Here is a 26,839-nt window from a genome sequence, read left to right as displayed (position 1 = left end):
AGGAGATGTCAAGTGTTGCATTTTAAACCACAGAATAAAAACAATAAGGTAGAAGAGCAAGAGGGACAGCTGCCTTGAAAATATCAGCTTGTAGTGTTCAAATAAAAAGAGAGTTGAAAAGCTCAAACTGCTTATTTTGTAAACAATCATGCTGGCTCTGTTTGAGGCCAAGCTGATTTCAGGAGTTAGAACAGCTTAACTCCATGCAGTAAAGGATTGTTGGTGTTGAAATCCGTCACGTACCGTAGATCAGGGTAGATCAGTTTGGACACACTTGTGAAGAACAGAAGCTCATATTTCATAATCCCTTGTAAAGTTTGATGTATCCTGTTAGAAAAAAAAAAAGGAAACTTTAAGTCTCTCTTGGATACACTGACATTACTGCTTTGAAGTTGTTAATAGTGTCTTGTAATATGCAAAATCTAGTTATTTGCAAGTAAAATATTGTAAATATTTTTTTAATTAAACAACACCGTAGCATTTTTTTTATACTTCTAATTTTGAAAGGATGCATTTAATTGGGTATAAATTTGGGATGTAAGCCATTTTGGAGGGCAGTGAAAAATGGCAGTGACAATATGGCAGTGAAGAATACCATACAGTTACGGAAGTATTCCATACCTTTCTAAAATACCTCAAGGTACAAAGTCTGAGTGCAAACAATTCAGAGAATGCAGTATCAGATGTGGGCTTCTACCTGCTACTAGATCCAATGAAACATTACTTTCATCTGTTACCAACTACACCCAGAAATTTATGCTGGGTTGGGGGCTGAGATCTGCAGAGGAGAACCCTATTCCAAAAGAGGTTGCAGTCCCTTTCAAAGCAGGGCTCAGCTTTTGTGAACTGCGTAACAGCATGTGTAACAGCAGCAGTAACCTGACTTACACCTGTGTGAGCAAGAGAATGGATGAAAGGAGACACAGTTCTTTTTCTGCATGAAAAGCTTTCAGACCCTGGCTTCTCCTTTTGCTCCTGCATGTATCTTGTGTGCCTTTCTCCCCTCCCTCTTCTGTGTACTTAATATTCTTAAAATCAGCATTTTTCAAGTACACGTTTAAAACATCCAGTCCACGGTGACATGAAAAAGTTTCATTTAGAATGGCAACAAAGCCAAACCAATTTTGAGTTCAAAAATGGCTTGGTTTTTATCTGTATTTACCCCAAAAGAACAGAAAAGATAAAATGTACAAAGGCTTCAGAGTACTGGGTACCAGGGTGTGGGGGAGCTGGGGACTTGTGGGCGTAGATTAAATTGGTAAATAAATATATAAATAAAATAGGGTGAATAGGTAAAAAAAAAAAAAAATCAAGCATGAGTGAGATCTCACTATCATCACTCAGCAGTCCTTAAGGGGAAGAACGTTCACCCATAAAGTATTTTACACCCATGTTTCACCTTCATCAGAATGTATCAGCAACTGTGTAGCTTTGAAATGGTTTTAAACAATTTGGCATGAGCTGTACCTTCTTTTTGGCAGGGTGTGAAGACTTCATTAGTTTTGTGTTTGAATTTGGAAAAAGTTTGTGTTCTATGCACCTGACAGAAGATGAGATAGCTTTGTTTTCTGCATTTGTTTTAATGTCAGCAGGTAAGAGAGAAAGTATTGCTCTAGGTAGAGTTCATTTTCATTTTGAAGTATCTTTTAATGGTAAAGCTAAGACTATCAGACAGTGTGAAATGTCAACATCTTTTTGGTCCCTCATGACCAATTTTTTTCATAAATACATTTAAAACATAAATTTAAGAACAAATCAAGTTGGAATTCTAATCTAAACCTATGTTTTCCAGTGTTTCCCCTTGTTGATGACATAGCTTCTTTGCAAAAGCTTAAATGCATGTTGATTGAGATCACCAGGGCAATCTAGGTGGGACAGGCAGAACATGGACAGCATTGAATTGATGTAGTCAACTTCCAATGTATGTGAGCTTGCAGCTGTAGCAGAATTGTCACAAGCACATGATAAAATATGTTTTTTTTCTGAGATTATTATCTCAAACAGATTCACATAGTACTCCAGGTACTGGGAAGACTTATTAGGTTGGGTGAAACAAGATACCACTGGAGAAAGTCAGTTTGTGTCTGGCATAAGACCAAAGGAAATACAGTCTTTTTTAAAACTGCAGCATAGTGGACTCAGCAGTATGTGTTGGAAGAGTCTATTAGCAACAGTGAGTTTATTGACTCCATCATAAATATATTCTTATGCTATTTGCTGTGATGGAATTATGTTTGCCCTTTGTCTTAGTATTTAAGCCACAGAATCCCTCAGTTCTGCCACACCAGATGTCGCAGGTAATCATTTCTGCTAGGAAGTTTAGGAGCACTTTTTGAATAGCTTAATATTGCTTCTGATTTTTTGTATGTCACTGTAGATCTAAGCAGAGATCCACTCCAACTGCTTGTTCATTATGTAATCTATTCATTTTCCACTATAAAGTTGCTAGCTTCGTTTTATAAACACCCTGCATTTTAAAGACCTTATTAGCAAATAATTAATAAAGCTTATTCAGATATGCAGCAATCTTCTTTTTGAGGGCTTTATAAAAGTAATTTTAAATGCAAGTAATGAATGTATTCCAAAACCTATGAATTTTGAAACTCATTTCCTGGGTAAGAGTGTTAAAATGTAAGGAAGATTGCAAACAGGAAATACAAATTTGCCACAGAATTAGTATTTCTTGGTGGAATGTGATGGATGTACACAGTACTAGAGGTGTTAACTCCATTTGTATTTAGATCGTTCATGGCTTCAGGAGAAGGTAAAAATTGAAAAACTCCAACAGAAGATCCAGCTAGCACTTCAGCACGTCCTACAGAAGAACCACCGAGAAGATGGAATTCTAACAAAGGTACGAATCATACTGTGCCATGTCACATGACTGTGAAAGTACACTTTCTTATGAACAATGTAAAAGCTTTTATGCATTTACTAAACCATACTTTAGTATGGTTTAGTAAATGCATAAATGCAAAATGAAAATGAAAAGCCATCAAGGTTTTTATCCTATTTGTCCTAAACAACATTTCTGCCATGCAGAAATGTTTCCATTTCAGTTTTCCAACATGCATGCCTTGATCTTCATGAAACCTGTGTGCATGACAGCTAGGTTGTGACAAGACACAATATCCAAACTAACCTTGTTTCTCAGTATTCCATGAGTTTCCCACACAGTCTTTTTCTCATCAGTTTTTCCAAATCCTGGTGGCTAGGGAAGAGAAAAGAGAGAGTACATAATATTATGTTAATCTAAAGTATCATCACATAAGTTTTCAAAAATGCAAAGGCAGTGTGATGTTTAAAAAAAAAAAAGTGAAAAACGGGAAGGACAGGCACTTCCTTGCAGACGTAGTTCCTTGTAGAACTTTACACAGAAGGGATGCTCATGCTTAGTTTAACACCATGGAATTAATTACAACAAGCAGGATCTTACAGCCCAGTATAAAAGTCTAGGCTTTCCAGACTGTCCTCATTTCAAGTCCTAGCTCGTATCATTCTTTTCCCAGCATATACTTTAGATACCTTTGTTGGAAGGTTTCTTCCAATGCTTTTATAAAAATATGTACTTAGTAAGTTCAATGACCGCCCTAGTCATATTTTCAAGTACAGATTTTTCTGATCTTTTCTTTATGACAATTTAATTTTACCTTTATTGGGCATAAATGAAAATAGCCTGGTCTATTATACTGCCATTTCCCTCTATAATACAGTGGGTTTAAGAGCAATCAGCCATGCCTTCTTCCAAGGGAGTAACTAAGTAGCATGAATAAAGGTCCAGACAGGAAATAATTCCATATCAATCTGGTGCTGGTGGTATTGCCTAGATACTAGGCAAGTGATACATTTTCCTAGCGACTTCAAGGAAAGATTCTTTCACAAATAGTATTCGTACATTACTTGATAGCATTTTAGTGGCCCCCCCCCCCCTTTTTTTTTTTTAAATCTGACATACCATACTTAGCTATTACTATGCTTCTGAAATGTCACTGTTAAGGTAAACAACTGAAGTGAATTCCATATGTTTGAGAGAGCTCTAATCCTAAGGAGGTCTGGTTCCATGTATTACTCTGTGACTTCTGTTCATTTTTTTTACAGTTAATATGCAAAGTGTCTACTTTAAGAGCACTGTGTGGACGACATACAGAAAAGCTTATGGCATTTAAAGCAATATACCCAGACATTGTACGACTTCATTTTCCTCCACTTTACAAGGAGTTGTTCACTTCAGAATTTGAGCCAGCGATGCAAATTGATGGGTAAACGTATCACCTAAGCACTTCTAGAATGTCTGAAGTACAAACATTTAAACAAAAGAAAGGAAAAGAAAAAAAAAGAGAGGAAAAAAAAAGAAAACCAAGACACTTTATATGGCCCTGCACAGACCTAGGGAGCCAACACACTGCACATCTCTTGGCAGTCGGGGTCAGGCGAAGGATGGGAAACAATGAAACAAAGTTGAACTTGTTTTTCTCATGCATATGATTTCCATTATGCCTACAAATATGGACCCTTTTTCTGTCTCAGCTTCTCAATCCTTGACCTCTGTTTACACAGACTGAGGGTACTAATATCAGAAGGTTGTTTTCTCTTGTAGTTCACTGCCCAGACTTCTGACAGAACAATCAATTTGTTGATCAGAACAGAGTGTCCACCTAGTAATCAGCGACTGGTGTGCATTGCAGAGATTTCAGCATCAGTTTGCACAACTTGCTCATTGTTTCATGAAGGACGATTTTTTTCACCTACCACTATTTGCCAGTAGACAGAACGGCATGAAAAGGGTCCATAGCAATAGCAACAATAGCATTATAATATATTACAGGGTAAATGGGCATGAAGACTATATATAGCAAAAGAGATATTGTTTATATATTGTTTTAATTAATATAAAATGTAGTTACTGGTATAGCTTTTCTTGTTGAATTGATAAGGCACTTTCATTTTGCACCTTTTTCTTTAAATTAAATGCTAGCGTGTTCATTGTTGTGTTGCATGTGCACCAGAAATTCAAGTTTAACTGAAAAAGGTTTTTGGCAGGTACTGGTACATTGGGAGGTATTTATGCTGCTGTTTTCCATGTTACTTTTAAATAGAGGCTGGTCATATCCTGAAATGGTTACACAGATTTTTTAAAAGAGTTTGAAAATAATGAAAAGTTTCTAGATTAAAATCAGCTTTTCAACTGTTAATTTAAAAGGTACTTTTGTTTTCAAATCTTTCAAACCTGGATGTTTAAAATTACATGCCAAGATTCAGATTCAGGCACACAGGTCAAAAGCCTCATTTTCAAAGGTGCTGAATTTCCTTGGACAAAGTTAAACTAAGCAATTACAGATCGCTTACAGATAGAATAAAGCATCACCCTTGAAAATCAGACTGTTAAACAAAGTGTACAAAGCCCAACATAAATCCAGGTTTGAAGGGATTTACTCAAGGCTGTATCTACAGTAAAAGTATGTGTATGACATGTATGTGGAAAATTGATTTTTAGACATAATATTACATACTTTTTACTCCATTTTGTAAACAATGCCTTCAAACTCCAAACTCTATCCTATCAAAATCCACAAGATGTTTGGTTTTGGCTTCAGTGAGATTAGACAATGACCCACATTCTTCAAACATCCACCAGTTCAATTTAAAGTAGCTGAAAAGAATTGCTCTCTTTATTTAAATAGATGCACTTTAAAGTTTATCACATGAGGACAGACCAATAAAATAAGGGCACACTGTTGCTAGAAAACATTGTTTTGGACTCTGTTTAATGCCTGGAAATCACAAATACCATAAATCTACATTCTGTCATTTTGAAATTGTGATTCCTGCATTGCATAACCAACTGATAAGCCACATTTTGCCATCTTTATTAATACGTTACCATTCTCTTTACATATAGTGCTGTCTCTGAGCAAATGTGGCAAGATACAGAAGTTAAATTAGTTCTAAAGGGAACATATCCACACTAAACCACATCACAAAATAAACTGTGGCTATTTAAGCCAGAGGTGCATAATTGCTTTTGGATGAGATGAGTACATGCAAACAGATGTCTTGTAGACCTATACAAATGAAGTTTATGATGAAGTACATATGAAAAAAAATAGGACTTTAAAAAAGAGGAGAAAAAACCCACAATGCACTCCACCACTTCAATTTCCAAAGATAATAAATCTCTTACATACAGTCATTGAAAAGTAACATTGAATTGAACAGAAGCACACTGAAGTCTAACCATTTTAAAAGAAGAACCAGGTCAGCAGATTATTACAAGCAAAACAGAGGTTTATTCTGTGATTTGAATGTTTCCTTTGGGGTCAAATTGAGCCATTGAGCCATGACCTCTCTTAAAGTTTTTTTTCGTCAGGGAAGCTTATAGATAGCACTGAATAGCAGTTGGCTATCATTTCTCTATATAGTGTGAAAGCAGGGGGTGATGGACAGGAACACTTGCAGCTCTGTGAGCACCAGGATGGAGGCATGAGTCCAGAGAGCTGTCCTTGCACTGCGCCCGCTCCCAGCCCAGCACACACTCTGTGCAGTCTCACTGATACCTTTTCCTAGAATCATTGTTTACTTTATTGGAGTAACTGGCATGATACGCTACTTTGATTCCAGTATGTGTTCCTATTTTTAAAGCAACCTTTTTAACTAACAAATGTTTTCTGAATGTGACCAGCCTTAGGTGCTAGTCCTTTAAAGATCAACTAAACTTAATTTCAGTGTCAACTAATGAATAATGAAGTAAGACTTGTACTTTTTTAGAGAGTGAGATACAACTCCTATTTTTGAAAATAAGTAGACTACCAGGCAATTGGGATTAATTTTCAGTCACATTATTAACCTATCTTTTCCTGATGAATATTAGTACTTTACCAGGCCTTTAAATGCCAATGGTTTTGTTCAGTATCTAGTTCAGAGTATTTATACCCGTAAGTCACTGACAACACAGATTTTGGGAGCATTTAATAATAAAATGTATAATCATAGAAGGGTTCCAAATAAGGCCTTAAATGAAAGCCTGTTACATCTAGAATTGGCTTGTGACATGATTTCCCAGGCTATGCAGCACCTATGTGCTGTTGTTTTTCACAGCGGGAGCTCCTGTGTACTAGCACCTTGTCAGACCAGGCTGTGCATACACACCCCAAGTAAGTCTGCTTTCCTGATCACAGTTAGCAGCCACTTGGCAATAGAGTATTACTGGCTTTGTTTCGCTTGGTAGAGACAAGGAAAAAAGAGATATAGCCATGGCAGATAGACTGAAAAGACGGCAGTTGCCACAGAGGCTGTTATGAAAGGGGATGTAGACTAGCCTCAGAGTGGCTGGCCGGAATGACTGCCATGGGAGAACCTGACGCGGCAGAGGAAGTGCACTCTGCAGAACTCTGGGACTGTGGCCTGGTATCAGACAATCAACAGACTATTCAGTTAAAAACCATACTGGGGGGCAGTGGATATTCACGTGAGTATCTTCATGATCTGCCCAGCTGACTACAAACAAAAACGTGAGGATAGCTGAAGATAAAGAAGTAATATATTGCTTTTGAATGATCCGTTCATTGAGATCTGCAAAGAGATTTTCATTGGGCATATTATCTATCCACAGAGATACTTTCTGGCTTTCTAGAAAAGAGTATAGTATACTGTCATTTGGACCGCCCTAACATACTTCAGCATCTCTAACATTGTTTGGCTTTTAAAAACTATGGGATGAGGTGAAAAGGGAGGCTGTTTTTAAGTTTGGTTGTTCTTTATTAAAGCTTATCTATCTTAGTATGGATACCAAGATATCTGTGTGTGTATGTGCACCTGTGTGTGTGAGAGAGAGTACTGTTGTGCGCACATGAATATATGCGTGGGTATGTGTGAGTGGCTGCTTCTAGGCTCTTAAGTGTCAATGAAAAAAAGAAAATGTATTGAAAATACTTAAGACAAAAACAGAAGGTGGAAAAAAGATTTATTCTATACAAAGCCTTGTCTGGACCACTTTAGAGAGACTTCTATTTTTTTAACCCTTCTATAAATATTTGATGGCACTTGAAATATTCCTGCAATAAAATGTGATTTGTGTAAACATTAAAAAAAAAAAAAGATTTTGTAATGTGAAACAATGAAAGAAAGTAATGTAATTTTTCTAAAAAACAAAAAAAACACAAATGAACGAACTTTGTATTATTTTCTTGACGGAATTTGTCTATTTGTCTTTGGAAAACTTTTTATTTCATTGAATGTGCCATAGTAGAGGTGTGTGTTTCTTTTTCTTTCTTTTCTTCATTTTTTACATTGTAGATTTAAGGAATAGCTGTGTTCCGACATTCCAAAATGCAAGATGACATAGCAGTCATGATTAAAAGGTTTGATTAGTAAGCTTCAATCATTGTTGCTTTTTTTGCACATGTTCTTCATTCCTCTACAGTGCAATATGTACATAGAGCACTTGCGGGTGTAACCTTGATCCCTCAGGGAAAAATACATATTTGTACAGGATTTTTTTTGCCTTTTTTTTTTTTTTTTTTGCTAAGGAATGTCGATTGAATCACTTGTCTGTTGTTGAGGGGCAGCCAGATAATAATCCTAAACCACTGTCACAAAACATTGTTTAATAATTTTGTGCCCTTTTATTATTTAAAAAGAAAAATAAAAGTTATTTTCTGACAGTTCTTTGTGCTGATTGGTGAAAAAAAGGGTAAATATATAAGCACCTTATGATTGACTTAACTGTGAATGACAATCCATCTTGTTATCAACAACAGATGCCCTACCATTTTGGAGCTGGGGTTAAGAGTCAGAAACTAACGTGCTCAGGGATCTTCTAAAACTCTTCAACAGGGTGGCCAGTACTACTGGTGGGACAAATTACTTTAAAAACAAAAAAAAAAAGCTAATATTTCTTCCCTTCCCCCCTCCCCGCAGGCACAAGAGAACTGGATAGATATTTTTTTTTTTAACTAAATGCTCTGTGTGCCTCATTCTATGACTCAGTTTTGCAATCTATCTGCTCCTTGGTCTTTATTTTCTTCCAAACAAAATTACTCGAAACAATTGCAAAGGTTTTGCAATTATATTTTAACAAATAAATGAATGCTGATCCATTAATAGATCATGATTGAAATTTAATTTCAATAACCTCTGGATATTGTTATAATCATAGGACTTTTTCCAGGTGAATTTCAGTGTTTTGCAATATAAAATGGGTTTTCAGTATTTAAATTGTCAAAGAAAACAAATCAGTTTATGATAGTACAATATGAATGAAAATGCAATGATTAGGTTTTGGCAGTAAAGTCACATAGAATACAAGAACAATAATTCAGACCTTGTCTGTCATTGTCACTTATGCCTCATGGTAAAGCAAAAAAACTGACAGGAAAGAAACACTAAGGCTGAAGTCAGTCATTTTCGTATCTAGTATCAATTTCGTATCAATTTCAAATGATCACAACAGTAGCAAAAACCAGCAGTGTCTAGTAAGTCTCTAAGTGCCAAATTGTATGATTCCGGAAGCCTATCACAATTAGTCTTCTTTTGTGGCTTCACATTCTTTTGAAAATGCAAGTAGGAAAGTAAATAAGCAACTATGGACAAAATGAGCAAGATTTCAAGACTTTGGTTAGATCAGGAAGAGAGTGAATTTCTCTATCAAACGTCTTTTTTCTTGCAAAAAGCATCAGTTCTCCAGTATCTTAGGTTATTAAGTTTGTTTTGTTTTCCACTGGGTCTATGGCTTCCAGCTGTTTACTTGATGTTACATATAATCATTAGAGAAACCTTTCTTAACATTTTGCAAGCTGATGGTCCAGTTTAGCTTGGAATGGCCTTCTAAGGCAGACAACTGCTTAGCAAGTATGACCTCCTGATTAGCTTGTGTTCTGGTAACATCACCAGAAAAAAATCCCTATTGCTGATTCTCAACAGAAATCCTCCTTTTCATACTTGCTGATCAATTAAACATACTATTAATACTCGCAATCTACACAATGTTTTAACTACGTAGTGGGGTGATCCAAACATTACAGTATCTTCTTTTGGGCTCTAAGGATTGACATAAATGTTCCCCAGTCTGTACTCGATGAACAAACAGGTTGCCAGTACAAGCTGTGCAAACAGTGTATGATTTTTCCCAGCAAATTCTTGAAGTCCCCGAAGTAGATAAATTTACTAATATCAGTGTCAGAAACAGCATTTATCATCCAATATCCCAAAATAAGAAGCAATTTGCTTTTGAGTAGTCAGTATCCGAAATTCTACCTGTGCTAGCTCATTTAGATTGCACAGAGGAAACATATTTATTTTCCTTAGCTAGAGAAATGTAACTACTAGAATTAGTTTTTTATTATTAATACTAATATTTATTACTTTAAACGTTGCATTCCATCAATATATTTGAATATTATCTTCCTATTTTCTTTTTGCCTAAATATTTGTCAGTAAATCATTTGGTGGAAATGAGGGCAAATGCATAAGGATACCAAATACAACAACAAAAAGAAAAGTTTTAAAATTTGAATGAGTTATTTATTTAAAAATCATTGCAGTATGTGCTTTAATCCTAGTACTGTGTTAGTAGCTCACTAAATAATGCTAAGTCACTGGACTTGAGGGGAAAAGTATGTAACATTTAGGTTAATATACAGTCTATCTTTGGAACTCTATTCAGGTACTAAATAGAATTTTAACATCAAAATGAAAGCTGTATTCTACCTATTTCACATGTAACGTTGCTCTTTATCTTGTCTTTTGTTTGTTTGCCTTTATCATCGGTAGAATATAGCAATAACTTTATAGCAATAAGTAGACTATCCAAATAAGAAATAAAACATGATAAAGGCTTCAGATCAATACTCATAGGTTCAACTCTTCTGCCACAATATTCATTTGTCTTCCCTCAGAATCTCATTACTTCTTCAAGCTGACCTTCACAATCAAGTTGTTCAACTTGATGTGTGACACCACACCTTTTTGTTAACACCTGCATGTTTTCAGTGTTCCTATGTCCTTTGTGTACTTGTTTTCCTGTAAGTCAGTGTTTCTCAAGCTTTCTGAAAGCACAGTCCCTCTGGGCTATATTTCTTCATAGAGCTCAATGTGTTGGAATTAACTTAGTTTTCCTGGGGTAGAGAGTGAGAACCAGGTGTAATTACTGGCTGCCTTGCCTAGCTAAAGCAACTGAGCTGCTGCTGGGTATTCAGCAGTAACTCCATGGCTACCACAAGTGCAGGCAGCCAACAGCCTTCCAGCTCCTCCACGCCAGGGGAGCTGAGCTGCATCCACTAAGTAGGATGAGTTCCCTGGCCAGCACAGTGCGCCTGTCTGTGCTGGTGAACAGAGCTGCTACGATTCACATAGAACCGAGCTGTGTGAGCCTGACAGAGTGTTTTGATAATAATCTAAACACTTTGGCAACTTTTAATGGTTGTGACTTTCAGTTTGAGAAACACTAACCTAAATTACCCCACAGAGTCTTAATGTAGATGCATAAACTTTACAGGAATTTGCAATCTGTAATGCTGTCATTTCTAATGCAGAGAATTCATAAGCAATACAGTGAATTTTATTTCACAAAAAGGCATACGTACTGTACACCTTTCTAAATCCAAAATGTTCCTCATTTCTACATTGATTTAGAAACAAGTTACAGAACAGTGGTGAATATTTGAAATATTAGGACATTAACTGGCTGCTTCTTTATATGTAACTGTACTGTCTGCCTGCTCCTTTTCTGGAGATGTGTTTTTGTATTGGATGTTTGGGCCAATGGGAGGCTTCAAGCTACAATGTATTTTCCCAGTTTAAATATATTTAACATATGACAAACCCCAGACAAGGCTTTTTAAAATGTATAAAGAACTGCAGTGTTAGGTGGTTTATTTGCAAACTGTTTTCAATGTTGTCCATTTTTATGGCACCTTTAACAATATTCTTGTTTCCAAAGTACAAAGAAGGTTAAAAAATACTCTAGCCATAACTGAATGTCAAGCAATAAAAACAAATGACTTTTTGTGCATAGATTTAAAAGAAATACAAGTTTTAGACATCTGCATGTAAATGCAATCTCTTGTTTACTGCTTTCTTAAACTTGAGCAACTGATTCCTTATTTTACTACTAATTTAAGGACTTGTAATGGCCTGTAAACATTTTATCTTGCTCTATTCTTTCAACTCTAACTTCGTCTCTGCTTTGGAGTCATAATATTTAATGTTGTTCTGCTCACCTCTATACAGTTAACTTTTTGCTTTCATTCTGTATAGATAAAGTTATACTATAAACAGCCTACACAGTGCAAATATTTATCTGTTTATCAAATACCACATTATGCTGTATAATATCTGTTTTACTATATAATCTATTTTAGACATAGCTGTTTAGAACTAGAGTGTGCTATTTTTGTGTTTTTCTGATGTGTGGTGCTAGATAAGTTACTTTTGTGAACAAAAGCAAACAAACCCCTTTTATTCCTAGACAATACCACCTTTGGGTCTTGTTAATTTCACTGAGTATAACTATATATAAATATATATATATTTGTGTATATATATATATATACACCTACATATGCCCAACAAGTACCTGTATCAGAGTACAAGATTTGGGACATGGTTTTCTCTTTAAATGCATAGTGTCATTATATAAATTATTCTATAGTATATTTAATAAGGAGAAAATTACTTCACCGGTACAGATACTTGATATCAAATGTAGAATTTTCTTCTACATTATTAACATTACTAAAAATGTTCTGTCCAGCTTGTTACCCTTTTGGTTAATAAATCAGTCTGCCTGTATCGTATCAGAAACAAGAATCAAATCTAGCAGTATAAACTATTTACAATATGCTGTCTGTCTGAAAGGGAGGTAGTTATTTGGCTTGTTTGTAGATTTCTATATTGTTGTGGCATCTGATATTTATAGATGTTATTCTGATGGGTGCCTTCCTCCCTTTTCACATTAAATAGAATCTGTACACACTCAAACCACATATGTTACTAGGCTATGCCTACACACTTAACTCCAGTTACTGTAAATAGGAATTTTCCGTAAATCTTCGATGGTAGATCGATGGCTAAATTCAGTCCTTGGGTATGCTTTATAAATCATGCATATATATCTGAGGACAGCCACTAGCAACTAAAGTTAATTAAGGAGTGGAATTCGCAACATTTGTCAGGTCTGGGGGTTTTGTTTTTATTTTTCATATATACCTTAATTTACATAGTCATGTACCCTTAAAAGTATTCCTATCCCCTGTTCCTTTCATTCTAGATACTGTTTTCATGTTAATTCTTAAAAACTGATGGATATCAAATATCTAACTAAGGAGGTAATTAACCTTTTAAATATTTATTAGAACTTTTCTGTAATATTACTGAATTTATAAGATCTTTAGCAAAGATTTTTGAGCAATTTATTAAATACAATTGTTTCTGTTTACTGCACTTTTTGATAATAGAAGGTAGTGAATTTTAAAGCCACGATTCTTGGCTTCCATGCACTGCTTTTATACCCTCAATTCAAGGAATATATATATATAAATAATTTTTTTTAAACAGCAAACATACTGTTGTCCTAAAAATAAATACAAACTTTACTGCACCGTGCGTATATTTTCATAAGTGGAATGTTTAATTGCAAACACTATCAGGATAATTATAAAAACCTCTTGAAGCTACAATCTTACTTAAATATAAGCCATGACAATTTTATTTTCCCTTGTTGATTTAAGTCACCTTTTGATATTTTCAAAAAGAAAAGGAGTCGCTCTTAAATTTGTATGTACTAACTTACACATAATGCTAGGAACACGTTCTCCCTATTGTTTTAATTTTAATAGTTTGATATATTTATGCAAAACCATTTGGTTAACATATTTTCCCTGTTGACTAAATGTTCAACATAACAAAACAAGAATAAATGATGATTTCAAATATACGTCAGTTTGAGGATTAAGCACATGAACTTCAAAAACCTCGTTGAGTGATATGCTCAAATTTCTGTAAATACAACTTCAAATGAAACGATACTGTACATGTAAATGTATGCTGTTATATGTACAGTATATATAAATTCCTTTTCTAGCCACCATAAAACGTAAGCCATCAAGAGGAATACTAAAGTGGTATTGTACTAAACCTTTGCTAATGATCTTTACCCAATCACTTAACTTTTCACTTTCATGGACCTTTCCAATTCACTCTTATGATAGCCTGCTTATATTCAAGTTTGTTATTTTACTCAGTTCCAAAAAAAAGTATTTTGATTCATTTTGTAAATACGACTGTAAAAATAAGAGATTTAATGTTGTCTTTTAAATACTCCAATTTTCATTCTAATATGAATGTTGTTATATTGTACTTAGAAACTGTACCTTTAATATTACATTACCTTTATTAAGTGCATTGAACACATCGATTTTAGATGTGCTTTATGTACTGTTATCCTGTAATAAAACTTCAGCTTCTAATGGAAAAATCTGTCTTGATTCTCTTTCTTAGTAAAATCTTGTGTTTTTCTGAATCTTGATACGTATTAGGTTTAATCCTCAAGAGACCGACAATTACAAAATTAGGCTGTGCTTTCAGGCACATATATCAGAGGTTTTTGTTACGTAAATCAAGTAACACTTGATAGCAGGGAAATAAGAAGACTCCCCAACACCCTTTAAGCTCCCCTTTTGGCCAAGAAGAGCATAAACATCCTCAGATTTATTTTGGATCAGTCTAGCTTCCCTATCCTTGAAAGTGTCTTCTTTTACATCACTGTTTGCTGCTTCAAGTGCACCATACAAGAAATCTGGCTTAAAAACTAACCAGTGAATTTGGAGATTGTGCTTTGGGCTAGTTCTGAAAGAGGATTCATGGATCAAAACTGAAGTTTTAGTATTATTTAGGCATGAAAATTCAAAGTTGCAACTCCCCTCTGTTGTGCTAACTTGGAGGCACCTTTGATTTCTGTCTTAAGACTTGAGGCATGTAAAATTCTCTGTACCTCTAGCCAGCAATGCCTCGGTCTTGGCAGAGCTTTAACAGCTCAGTATTAATTTGCTTGACCATAATCCAGAATTAGTTATTAGCATTCATCTTTGAAGCACTGCATCTGGAAGCCTTCCCCTACATACTGAATCTCCAAATAAAAATTTATGGAAGCCATTGCTCTCCTAGAGCTAGTGCTAAGTAGTGCCATTTGTTCTTGGGCAAACTCCATGACTTAAGCACTCTCTCAGACATTGAAATTCCAAGTTTAATTTTCTCATCCTCAGGATGTGATTTCTGCCCAATCTCTCCATTCACAGGAGATAATACTATCCACTAGACGAACTAGCCACTGATATGTTAGGCAACATCCGTTCAAAGTAAAACAGAAGAATTACATACAGTGAAATGAGAGACAATTTGTGGACTCCCATGTCTGCCCATAAAAAAAGCTGAACTGTAGGTTAGGATGTGGTGGCTTTGATCCCCAACTATGTCACAGAATCTCAGAATGTTTGAGGTTGGAAGGGACCTCTGGAGACTATCTGGTCAAACCCCTGCTAAGGCAGAGCCACCTGGAGCAGCTGGACCAGGACCATGTCCAGGTGGCTTTTGACTGTCTCCAAGAGCCTCCACAGCCTCTCTGGACAATCTCTGCCAGTGCTTGGTCATCCTCCCAGCAAAAAAAAAAGTGTGTCCTGGTGCTCACATTTATGTCACAGAAATAGAAAAATCATGTTTAGAAAGTATATCACTTCAAAAAAAAAAAAAAAAAAAGGGACAGTGCAGACTTTAGGGAGATGCCAGACTGAAGTTGGATTTAACTTGACACATTCACAATCTGGGCAAGTCTTCTAAACATTGTGCTAAGTAACTGCCACCATACCTGAGCTTTGAAGTAAGATTACTCCTCATAAAGCTACCTCCAAGAATAGGCTCTGGGTGACTCCATTGAGAAATGAAAACCTTTCTGCCTCTATCTGAGATACAAAAAAGAGCAAAATTAAAATCAGACCATTTTCTTAATGCTGAACTGCAACCTAGAGACTCCTTGACTGGTGGTTTTGGACAAAGACTCACAGAATGGTTTGGATTGGAAGGGGCCTTAAAGACCACCTAGTTCCAAACCCCTGCCATGGGCAGGGGCACCTCCCACCTGACCAGGTTACCCAAAGCCCCATCCAACCTGGCCTTAAACAGTTCCAGAGATGGGGCATCTATAGCTTCCCTGGGCAACCTGTTCCAGTGCCTCACCATACCCAGAATAAAGTTCTTCCAAATACCTAATATACTTCTACTCTCTTTTAGTTTAAAATCATTAACCCTTGTCCTATCAGCATACATCCTGCCAAAAGACAATTTTCCCATCTTTCTTGTAGGCCCCCTTCAACTATTGGAAGGACACAGTGAGGTCTCCCCAGAGCCTTCTCTTTTCCAGACTGAACATCCCCAGCTCTCTCAGCCTGTCTTCATAGGAGAGGTGCTGCAGCCCTTTGATCATCTTCATGGCCCTCCTCTGGACCCTCTCCAACAGGCCCACATCTCTCTTGTACTGGACCCCCAGACCTGGATGCAGTACTCTAGAAAATTCTGAATCATCTCAATATTGTTATGCGTTTGTATACAATCTCCAGAGTTTTAGTTACAGGACTAGGTGCTCTGAATGCTTTGCTACAATATGCATTCCTCTTCATTTCTCCATCAGTAAAGCTGTGAAGAGGATCACTTTTTCTTACAAAACCACAAACAAATGAGTTTCCATCATGTAAATCTACAGGTACTGAGAACATTTGAACTCCCTATTTCACCACACTGGGAGGCCTCATCATCAGAAAAAAAAAGGGGGGGAGGGAATTTTGTGGTTCTGCCCTGCTGTTATCAAGTAACCCAGGAAAACTGAAAGCCCAGGAAAGAGGAGAGGAAAGCTGCTTAGCACAGCAACCACTGTGAGGCACCTCGGCCCTCACACGCGGCCCCAACCCCCTGAGGGCCCAACCGCCCGGCAGAGCCCAGCTCGACCTCCTCATCGAACCCAAGGCGGGAACAGGCGCCTCAAGGCGCCCAGTGCCTGGCCGGGGCCACACCTTAGCGAGGACTGCGAAGTCGGGGCAGAGCCCCCAGGCCAGCCCCCTCAGACACACCTCCTGCCCCGAAGCGAGCGCTGCGGCCGCCAGCGAGCCCGCCCCCTCGCCCTCGCCGCCCTCTGCAGCGGCGGCCCCTGCCACAAGATGGCCGCCCGCGCCTACGTCGCCATTGGCTGCCTCAGCACACCCGATCCCCGCGCGCGCTACGCTGATTGGCCAGCGCCGTGAGGGCGGGCTCGGCCAGCGGCGGGACGAGCGAGCGACGGAGCCGTCGCCCCGAGGGGGCACCAAGATGGCGGCGGCAGAGCAGCGGCTGGCCTGGTGGGTGCGCTGCGCTCCCCGCCGCCCCCCGGCCCGCGGGGGCGCGCCTCAGGAGCGGCGGCGGGCGGGAGGCTGGCCCCGCGCTCCCACTGGCACCACGGCGGCGGCGCGCATGCGCCAGGGCGGGAGCGGGGCGGGGCGGGGCGGGCTGGGGTCTCAGTTCCCGCCCCGCCGAGGGCCCGGGGACCGAGGGCTGGGCGGCGCCATTTTGTGCCGTTCGTCTTGCGGAGGGGAGGAGAGGGGGCGGGCAGCCTGGTAAGAGGTGCTGGGTTTGGTTTTACACAGAAAATCACTACAGAGAAGTGACGTCATTTTAAGTCACTATTTTATTTTATTTTTTTAAAGAGTGAAGGAGACAAATCTTTCCTCGTGCCTTTCAAGGCAGTTTGGGAAGATGGGTGTTGTGTAAACTCTACACTGGAAGGGCTTCATCCCAAAGCAAAAGCACCGTTCAGATGGCAAGGGCTGTTTAAAAGACGACCTCCCTTTTATGAAGAAACATAAACAGGATGGCTGTGTTTTTTCTCCAAATTCTAGCTAATTTACTCTGGTGGGGTTTGATCTATGAACCTCTGAAGGCATATAACTACATCAGTCCCTGTAGCCACATCCAGAATTTATGCAAAGAATTAATTAAATTGTTCTTTTTGGACCATGAAGAAGGTGTTAACTACTAAAAACCACTAGGGAATTTGACACTGCATACATAGGCTCTCTGAGAAGGGAAGGGTGGAACGCTGTATAGATAGTCTCCAGTTTTTAATAATTAATGCCGTTCATTGTTCCTTGGGGTCAGATTTGGCCTTTAATTTGTTGTGTGTTGCAATGTTCTTATTTTGTTCTTTATTATCAGGGATATTCCACCAAAAAATGGCAGTGAAGTATTTTTCTCACATGAAATTTATGAAAAATACTCATTGTCTCCAAGCCTGTATGAACTATGGAATTTATCAAACAGGTATACTTTGTTATAATTTTATGCTCTTTGTAGTTGTTCTTCTGAATTTATACATGGTTTTATTGTTTCGCGAGCATACTGTATGTTATCGGATGTGGAATGATTTGGTAATGGCTGTGTGGGGCAGCAGCTGGGCTGTGCCTTTCCTGATGTGAAACCACACAAGGGAGGTGAGTTTAGGTTGGGACCTCTGGTCTTTACTGTCTTGGAGAATGGGGCTTGTATTTTTGGGAGGGTTGTTTTGTTTCGGTGTTGGATGTGTGTGGGGGTTTGATTTGGTGGTTTTTTTATGTGTTTTTTTTTTGTCTTGGTTTTGCTTACCAAAGAGGGCTGAAGCACACAGCCATGATAAAGAGTCTGCAACCCATGAACCAGACCTAACTCTTTCTAACAATTGTTGTCAGTCTCTTGTCTTCTCACTTTGTAGAAGGCTGATGCTTCTATGCATTGAAATCCTTTTTACTTGTGTCTTTTGGAAGTACCTAGCACTGTTTACATGGAACAACAGCATATTAGCTGCAGTGGAGATTCAACTAATTCCTTGGATAATCAGAAAACCATATAGGCTGTTAGCTGAAGGATGTGAAGTGAAATGCTGTGGACGCAAATAATTTTGGCATAGATAATACTATGTACTGCTGGGTTTCAAAAGCTGGAATATTGTATTTAGGCTATTCCCTTGTTTGTTTGTTTGTTTTAAGAAAGCCTCCAGCTGCTAGGGAGATAGAACTGAAAGCTGCTCTTGATGGATGAATATTCACATAATGGAAAATGGGGATTGAAACTCAGGTAGCTGCTGTGCTCTAAGTGAGGAAATTAGCACGTGGAGAAGTAATTTGTTCCAAAGGGAATTGCTCTGTTTTCATTAACTGATACTGAAAACATGCTTTGTAGAGGAATAGATGTCTCTCCATGTCCTACATCTTTAGCTAGAGAAAAGGATTTAAGTGTTTTGCTGGGTTTATCTATGTTGGAATAACCATCCTTGTGCTGACTGAGATGAGCACAATCCTCACAGGGTATTATTTGATACTGCTGTAGGATTCTTCCATTCGATGAGGTTAAAAAAAAAAGGGGGGGGGAGGAGGGGCTTGGAGAATACATGACTGTACTTAGGAGTGTGATTACATTCAGTTGTGTATGGTAGAAGAGGGTTTATACTTGGAAAGAAGTTGCAATCAAAAAAATTGGGATATCAGTGGAACTGGGTTGAGTGGCCATCATCAAGAAGAAGAGAAATGTAACCTGTTGGGGTAAATATGAAAGTAAAAGCTGGAGGAAGCATGTCAATTTGTATATTGGGGTTTCTGAGAAATATTTACTAAAGCGTATGTTCTCTCACCATAGAAACTGTAAAGACAGGTTGCTGATAAAATGAAGGGGAAAAATTTAAGCCGTCAGCTTAAATAAAGTATAATGCTGTAAATATGGACAGAAAAGCTCTGTCAGATTATTTTGGTTTGCACCCTGATGAAGATTGTGACAGCACTGCATACTGAAATGATCTTGATGTGCTGCCATTTCATTCAGTGCTGAATATAGCCAATTTAAGCTGCTAGAATTTCTTGACGTTCTTACATTGGCATATCTGAGTCAGCATCTTGTTGCTGCTGCAGCTTAATTAAATTTGCCAGTTTGTGCCACAAGGATGGACACATTCTCATATTCAGAGAGACAGCTGTGAAGTATTATTAAGAACTGTGGATGTGATACTGTTGGGTTTGAATAACTCTTGAGATGTTTTCTACTGCTGAAACTGTATCTTAAAAATATGCTTTTTCCAAGATCAGCAGTTAATGTTCATTTTGTTAACTTTAAGTATTTTCTTTGTAAAAACCACTTATTTTAAATAGAGCAGGGCTAAGCTGGTCTTCACGTACCGGGGTTGTTTTAAGAACCAGATTTATAATGTTACTTCTTTGTTGTTGTGGGGGATGCTAACACTCCTTACCTTAGCCCAGTGCCATTTTTGGCAAATAATTTTAGCACTGTTCAGAACTGAAAATGAAACTTGTATACTCTATTCCTAGCAAAAATCTTTAAGGAGATCTGGAATTCCTATTGTTACAGTTAAGTAGTTTTTCATTTAATTTTTTTCACAGGGAAAGAAAGGCTTTTTATATGTAGTCTTTCGCCTTTACTGACATAATGTCAACTCATAAGGTAGGCCTCTCTGAGTGCAAATTTTCTGAATAACACGCATCAGCTAATGAGGAAATGTTGAGGCTGTCATTTCACTGATGTGTTTCCAGAGCAAAGAATCAGAGTTTCATATATAGCTTTTAGTCTCAATATTCATTATACAAATGAATATATACACCTTTTAAAAAGAAGATTAAAAACCCTTTTTTTGGTCTTGAAATCAATGTCAAACCTGCTGTTGGTACTAACGGTTAGTCTGATGGCCCGGGTGAAGTTTCAGAATAAGAAAATTCCTAGGACTTAGGCTAGGAATTGGAATAGGACAGTATCACTTGGTGCATTTTGCTGAATTTGAAATTTAATCTTGCATGACTGTCTTTATTAGTTCTGAAAAATATTACTCTTCATGTGAAAAGCATAAGTTCTTTCGCTTATTACTTTTCTTTCAGAGTGGCAAAGAAAAATGTGGTGGTATTGGCAAACTCTTCAGAAAACAAACAGACTTGTAACATACAGTCTGCAGATCCACTTGAGGTGGATGCTAAATCCACAACTGATGATCATCCTTTTCCAGAACCTAGACTCCCCTATCCATTTACTTCTTGTTTGACTGAGAAGGAGCAGAAAACATACTTATATCTGATGACTAAGTTCTCAAAAAAAACCAACCATTTTCCACTCAATGCAGCAAATCAAAGGGAATTACTCACGTATCTGGTAAGCTGTATGTGTAGATTCATACACACATGAATATCACAGAGGAGAGTCTTACAATGTAGCAGAAGTGTTTTAACATTGAATTTGTCATAACTCCCTTTTAATATGGTATTGTGAGTGGCAATAAAGGTTTAAGGTATTTGGAGTAACATTTTTAAATAAATGGAAAGTTTTTTTTTTTAATTGAAAGCTATTCCCTTTTTTTTCTTTTTAGCGGGAGCTAAAATGTTTCATGTTGGTTGGTTGTATAATTTTAGCTGAATGCTATATATCATAATTAATCAGTAAACGTTTTAGAGCCATTGCATTTGGTATCCTGTGCTTCCTTGTAAATGCCGTTTCCTTTGTTTAGTACTATATCTGTGGGAAAGTCTTCTCTGGGCAAATCAGTATGTACTGCATTGTTATTTACGCTGTAATTGCTTATTAAGTCAGAGCTCAGATAACCTCACTTCATCATGTAAACTTGCTCCAATAGTGTCTTGTAACCCCCCTCTTTTTTTTTTTTTCCCAACCACCAATGCATGGTCAAAAAGAGCTTGCTCTGTTTTCCTTTGTTTTTAAAGGAAGTGAGCGTAATCTTGCAAACTTTTTTTGCCTTTTTTTTACTTGTGAAATTGGAGACATGCAGAGACTTGCCAGATGGATCATGAAATGGAATCTGTGCCCTTCCTCATATCCATTGCCTGTGCTACCTCTCTGGAAATTTTGCTGTTTACATACATAGTCTACAGGAGTCCACTGTGACTTAAAAATGAGAATTGTTTTTTCCCCTTCCCAGCAAATGAAAGAAGCAGTAAACAATGAAGTTGCAGAATTTATGAAATTTGCTCAAAATGCTGCAAAAAGCTGCTCCCAAGACTACGATAACATCTCTGAAGATGCAGTACTTTATACTGAGGTAATTGTCAGTGCCGTTTTTAATTCGTACCCTTCTTAAACAATCATATTGAAATCACGATTAAGATACATACACACTGCTCATGGGATGTGATGTTCCCAGAACTTCTGCTGATTCCATGTCTGGTTGAGACATGGAATTCCACTTAGGCTGTCCAGCGTGACTTGGCCCACAGTTCAGCTGGAGTCAGTAAGATATGACAGAAGTGAGGTCATTGAATGCAATACTGTAGAAAGGTATGGTAAGTCGTCAATGTGAGATCTTCCTATTGGGAAGGAAGAAATCATTCCTTAAGTGCATTTACATTGACAATCTGAAAATAAACACACACTACTGGAGCACATATTGAGCAGAATGTTAAGCTTTCCTCCGAAGTAGTGTGTTACAAAGTCACCTTAATCAGAGGTTAATCAGGCTTTAATCATAACCATCTGCAAGTTTATGCTGTGTTAAATATCCAGTTAGACGATTCTAAAATCAAACATGACTGCAATTTATATATCATTCTTGGTTTAATAACACACTTCGGGAAAAGAATTCCAGAATACAGATTTGATTAACTTTCCCATCACTAGGTTGACTTTCTGTTGATTTTTTCCACATAGTATCACGCTTTAATTAAAGTGGCCTAGTTAAATACTTCTTGCAAAAATTTGTCTGTTCTAGTAAGTACCATATCACTTTATTTTACAGAATAAAACAGAAAAATAAATGTCCTTATTAGAGAGTAGAAAGTATAGTTAAAGTCAGAAGGATTGCTTTTATTTCATGAGAATGCTTTATTTTGTGGGTTTTCATGTACAAGATAATTTTTTTCTCCCATTAACACAGTTTGGAAACATGATGACAAAAATCGTGCTTTAAAAAAAAACGGGGGGGAATTTGTGATTTTTTTATCTTACAGTTTACAGCTATCTTAAGCAATAATAATCAATCTTAACTTCTGCTCAGAACATGCCTCCAAACTTTGACAGTACTCCGCTAGCTATTTCTGTATTCTCTACAGGAAGAATATTGAAATGGAAGTATGGCAATTGCAGGAAATAAGTTTATTGAAATTCTTATGAAAGACACAAATGCTTAAAGGTTTTGTTTGTTTGTTTGTTAGGAATTATTCAGTGCTTGTATTGGACACGTGAAGAAGTTTCCTGAGTTTTACACACTCCAGGAGATCATGAGTATCATGGGAGGAAAATTTAACACACAGTTGACCTTTAGGCTGGAAAAAACTCTTCTTGTAATGGTAATATCCTACATATACTTGTTGTTCTGTTGTTATTCTCAAATCAGTGTATTTGTATCTGAATTGTGTTATGCCAAGATTGAATTTGTTATAAGTAATATCCAATGCTTGGTTTGGGATTATAACTCAGTGAAAAGCATTTGAGTAAAAATAATAAAATTATTCTTGGCAGTAAGGCTGTTAACCCCCTTCATTGTATGCTTACAACTAAAAATTGTATGTTAATAATACTTTTTTTCTTCTTCTTAACGTAACACTAACTTGCACCTGCATAAATTCTTAATATCTTTCATTACAAAAATGTTGGGTCATCATGATTTCAGTTAAAGTTGTTTCCTGGTATTGCTCTATTTTCGTTAAGGGCACAGCAAGATATGGTAAAGCATATTTCCCTACCATGCCTGTTCAGCTGCCCACAGATTATAAAACTGTTACGTCTTTTATAACTCCAGATAAAAAGGCTTCTATTATGCAAAATGTAAGTAACCTTTTTATTGTAATTTTTATGGCATATATTGTAGTAAAGAGTGATTTGTTTCTTCTTATGTGGCAGCATTAAGTTTCATCATTTTCGTCTTCATCTTACACATACTGTAGCATACAAAAATGTACTGTGTTGTTACTTGTGTAGTATTTCACGTATAGCAATCATACCGTCTTCTTTGAAAATCAGCTTATGGCATTTTTGAGCTAGTGCCTCATGATGGGACTTCGCTTTTCTCTCTGTGAAATATTAGAGAGGCCCTTTAATTAGAATACATTGTGAAAGCTAGATAGAATTGTTTATTATTGTTCCATTTAAATTCTGCTTTGCAATTATAAAGCTGGGGTGTGGGTGGGGGGAGGAGGGTGGGTGAAGGTTTCTGATTTAAGCAGTTCTGACAATAAGAAAAAATATTTTAGACTGTTTAGTTTTCTGAAAAGTGGATTACATTTCCTTAACCTGGAAATTTCCTTTGCTAAACAGCATAAACTCCATGTCTGAGTTGAACAACTTTTCCATTCCACCTTGCTGTTAAGTACCTGCTGTTGCTGTTTGTGTTCACCCTCAGAGAAAGTGGATTAGTGTTTTCATTCTGTATAATTTGCTCAGTTTGACTGTTTATTCCAGATAGTTTGCTATCCACCTATTTAAGGATTTTTTTTCACGTATCAGAAACCAACCTCTCAACAGAGACAGTGCAATTGCAAAGACGTTTGTTGCTTAAGAAAGCAGCGGAGGTGACCATAGAAGGTGTTAGAGCTGTAAACTACTATTTCTCAGGTTGTCTCAGGTGGCAGAAAAAAGAATATGGCTAGATGTTCTCCCTCATGGCCCTTAGGGCTCCTGTGCTTCCATTATCTCCACAGTTCTTAATTGTTCTTCTTCCACCTTGTGAGCATGCTCAACCTCCTCTTTTCATGGGAACTTGTATTCATAATTTTTCTACTTCTGTCATCTCAGTTTATATTCTTCATATTTTTATATTTAAGGTTCTTTAGAGGTAACTTGTATTCAAACAACTGTGCAGTTTTAATTGTGCTTTACTGTTAGACTGCTTTATGATGCCATTACTTAACTTACATGAACATCTGTAATATATGTTAGAATGAATGTGTTGTTTTTTCTTCTACATTGTGTTCCTGTATTTTACTATCCTCCAAATTCCTGTTTGACCTAGTAATTCAAATTAGTAGGAATTAATAGAAAGATACAAGATAAGACATTGTTGTGGTTTAACCCGGCTGGCAGCTAAACACCACACAGCCGTTCGCTCACCCTCCCCCCTCCCTCTCTGGGATGGGGGAGAGAAACGGGAAAGTGAACCCTGTGAGTTGAGATAAAGACAGTTAATATTAAGACAGGAATATAATAATGATAATGATAATGATCATAGTATTAATAATAATAATGTGTAAGAAACAAGTGATGCACAATGCATTTGCTCACCACCCGCTGACCGATGCCCAGCCTATCCCCGAGCAGCCGGCCCCCCACCCCGGCCAGCCACCCCTATATATTGTTTAGCATGACGTCAGATGGTATGGAATCCCCCTTCGGCCAGTTTGGGTCAGCTGTCCTGGGTCTGTCCCCTCCCAGCTCCTGCTGCACCCCCAGCCTGCTCGCTGGCAGGACAGAGCGAGAAGCCGAAAAGTCCTTGGCCTGGTGTAAGCACTGCTCTGCAACAATTAAAACATCAGCATGTTATCAGCGCTCTTCTCATCCTAATCCAAAACATAGCACCCTACCAGCTACTAGGAGGAAAAATTAACTCTGTCCTAACTGGAACCAGGACAGACATTTTTTCTTATGCTGCAAGGTGGAACTGTAGGATTCAGGCAAAAACCTTAAGGAGAGTGTTTTTTTTTTTTTTTTTTTTTTTACTTTTTCCTTTGATTCCGGTCGTATTTGGGCTTCTGTAAGGGTGGAAGTTAATCTATGTTAGTTGTTTGGTTGGTTTTGAATTTAAAATTCAATGTCTTTCTTAAAAAACCTTTCAATTCTAACTTTTTCTGTTTAGGATATTAGTTCAGATTCAAATGCAGAAAAACTTGCTTTGAAATACTCTCCTCAAGTTGTTTTAAGTAATCAGTCATTATTTACTTTGCTGAATAACCATGGACTAAATTACAAGGAACAGTGGGAAATTCCAGTTTGTGTTAAGATGATCCCTGCTGCAGGTACAGTATATTTTTTTCCAAAAACTACATTTTTGTCCACGAAGTCTTTTATATATACTCATAATCTGTTTTCAGCTGATTGAAGAACAAGAAATCAGTATGTCAAGTAAAATCAACTGAGGGAAGGGAGAACATAGTCTGGTTTAGTTTACACGATAATAAAATAGTTTAGTTTGGGTTAATGAAAATCATAATTGTAATTCTAAGTTCAGATTCTTAACCCTTTCTGAAGAAGCTGCCCTCTAGAATGTAGCTGTAAGTTTCTCAAATGCTTACATGTTTTTAATTTAAAAAAACTAACAAAGCAATAAAATCTGGCTGATTCAGTTCATACCCCTTAAAGGGTAAAAATCTGAAGTAAATGATTTTCAAGTGTAATCTGGTAATGAGTCAGATACCTATGCTTTTTAAAGAACAATGGTAATTTAAGTGCAGTTATCATAAAAAATAATTCAAAAAATCCATTGATTATAGAATGCCATCTGTTATCAAAGAGGAAGGCTAATAGCAAGGTTGTGTCATAGTTTTCTACACCTCATTCTCCTTGTTACTGAGAATAGTAACAACCGCTATAGGTATAGCCATTAATGTTGGGTTTGGAGAGAGAGAGCTATTTTCCAGTTGGGGAAAAAAAAAAAAGTCAGTTAAATGTCCTTTTGCTTCTTAAAACTGTAAACTCTGCTCCTTGGTAAGAAAACACTGCATGGTGCTGTTAATACTATCAAATGAACAAGTTTCAATAAGATACAAAGAAACTCTGGAGTTTTATTTAAATAAAAAAGAATAAGAGCAAGTGCCTTCTTGAATTAAAAGGACCAATTCAGATCATGGAATAATGAATG

General features: G+C 37.2%; 2 protein-coding genes and 1 long non-coding RNA gene across 22 annotated transcripts in view; 2 read left to right on the top strand and 1 right to left on the bottom strand.

The window, feature by feature from the left end:
• The window catches only part of RORA (RAR related orphan receptor A), a 432,323-nt gene extending 417,853 nt beyond the window's left edge, over nucleotides 1-14,470 (top strand). For all 12 annotated transcript variants that reach the window (XM_080608115.1, XM_080608114.1, XM_080608116.1 and 9 more), the window contains 3 exons: nucleotides 1,482-1,592; nucleotides 2,742-2,854; nucleotides 4,099-14,470. In XM_080608115.1, the coding sequence (XP_080464241.1) occupies nucleotides 1,482-1,592; nucleotides 2,742-2,854; nucleotides 4,099-4,263 (389 nt within the window). In that variant the 3' untranslated portion in view covers nucleotides 4,264-14,470. The remainder of the gene's footprint in view (nucleotides 1-1,481; nucleotides 1,593-2,741; nucleotides 2,855-4,098) is intronic.
• LOC308201183 lies at nucleotides 4-15,950 on the bottom strand. Its single transcript, XR_013956103.1, has 3 exons — nucleotides 15,857-15,950; nucleotides 3,143-3,211; nucleotides 4-327 (listed from the first exon to the last, which is right to left on the bottom strand). It is a non-coding gene; the product is annotated as an uncharacterized lncRNA (long non-coding RNA).
• A 1,257-nt stretch (nucleotides 15,951-17,207) lies between these two features.
• Nucleotides 17,208-26,839, top strand: part of ICE2 (interactor of little elongation complex ELL subunit 2) — a 30,609-nt gene continuing 20,977 nt past the window's right edge. For 4 of the 9 annotated variants that reach the window (XR_013956085.1, XR_013956086.1, XR_013956087.1 and 1 more), the window contains exons 1-7: nucleotides 17,607-17,630; nucleotides 18,229-18,333; nucleotides 20,925-21,192; nucleotides 21,974-22,093; nucleotides 23,202-23,336; nucleotides 23,698-23,814; nucleotides 25,838-25,997. Coding sequence is in view for 6 of the 9 variants with exons in the window: in XM_080608040.1 (XP_080464166.1) it covers nucleotides 21,118-21,192; nucleotides 21,974-22,093; nucleotides 23,202-23,336; nucleotides 23,698-23,814; nucleotides 25,838-25,997 (607 nt within the window). In the remaining 3 variants the exon portion in view is untranslated. Of the gene's footprint in view, nucleotides 17,376-17,606; nucleotides 17,631-17,810; nucleotides 17,834-18,228; nucleotides 18,334-18,384; nucleotides 18,504-18,560; nucleotides 19,587-20,924; nucleotides 21,193-21,973; nucleotides 22,094-23,201; nucleotides 23,337-23,697; nucleotides 23,815-25,837; nucleotides 25,998-26,839 lie in introns of those variants that run through there. The other 5 variants (XM_080608041.1, XM_080608045.1, XM_080608043.1 and 2 more) reach the window with 5 other exon arrangements.

This window comes from Anser brachyrhynchus (assembly GCF_964034855.1).
Source record: "Anser brachyrhynchus genome assembly, chromosome: 11".
In the NCBI taxonomy this organism is placed as follows: Eukaryota; Metazoa; Chordata; class Aves; order Anseriformes; family Anatidae; genus Anser; species Anser brachyrhynchus.
Note: the sequence above shows the minus strand (reverse complement) of the source record. Positions and strands in the feature narration are given on the sequence as shown.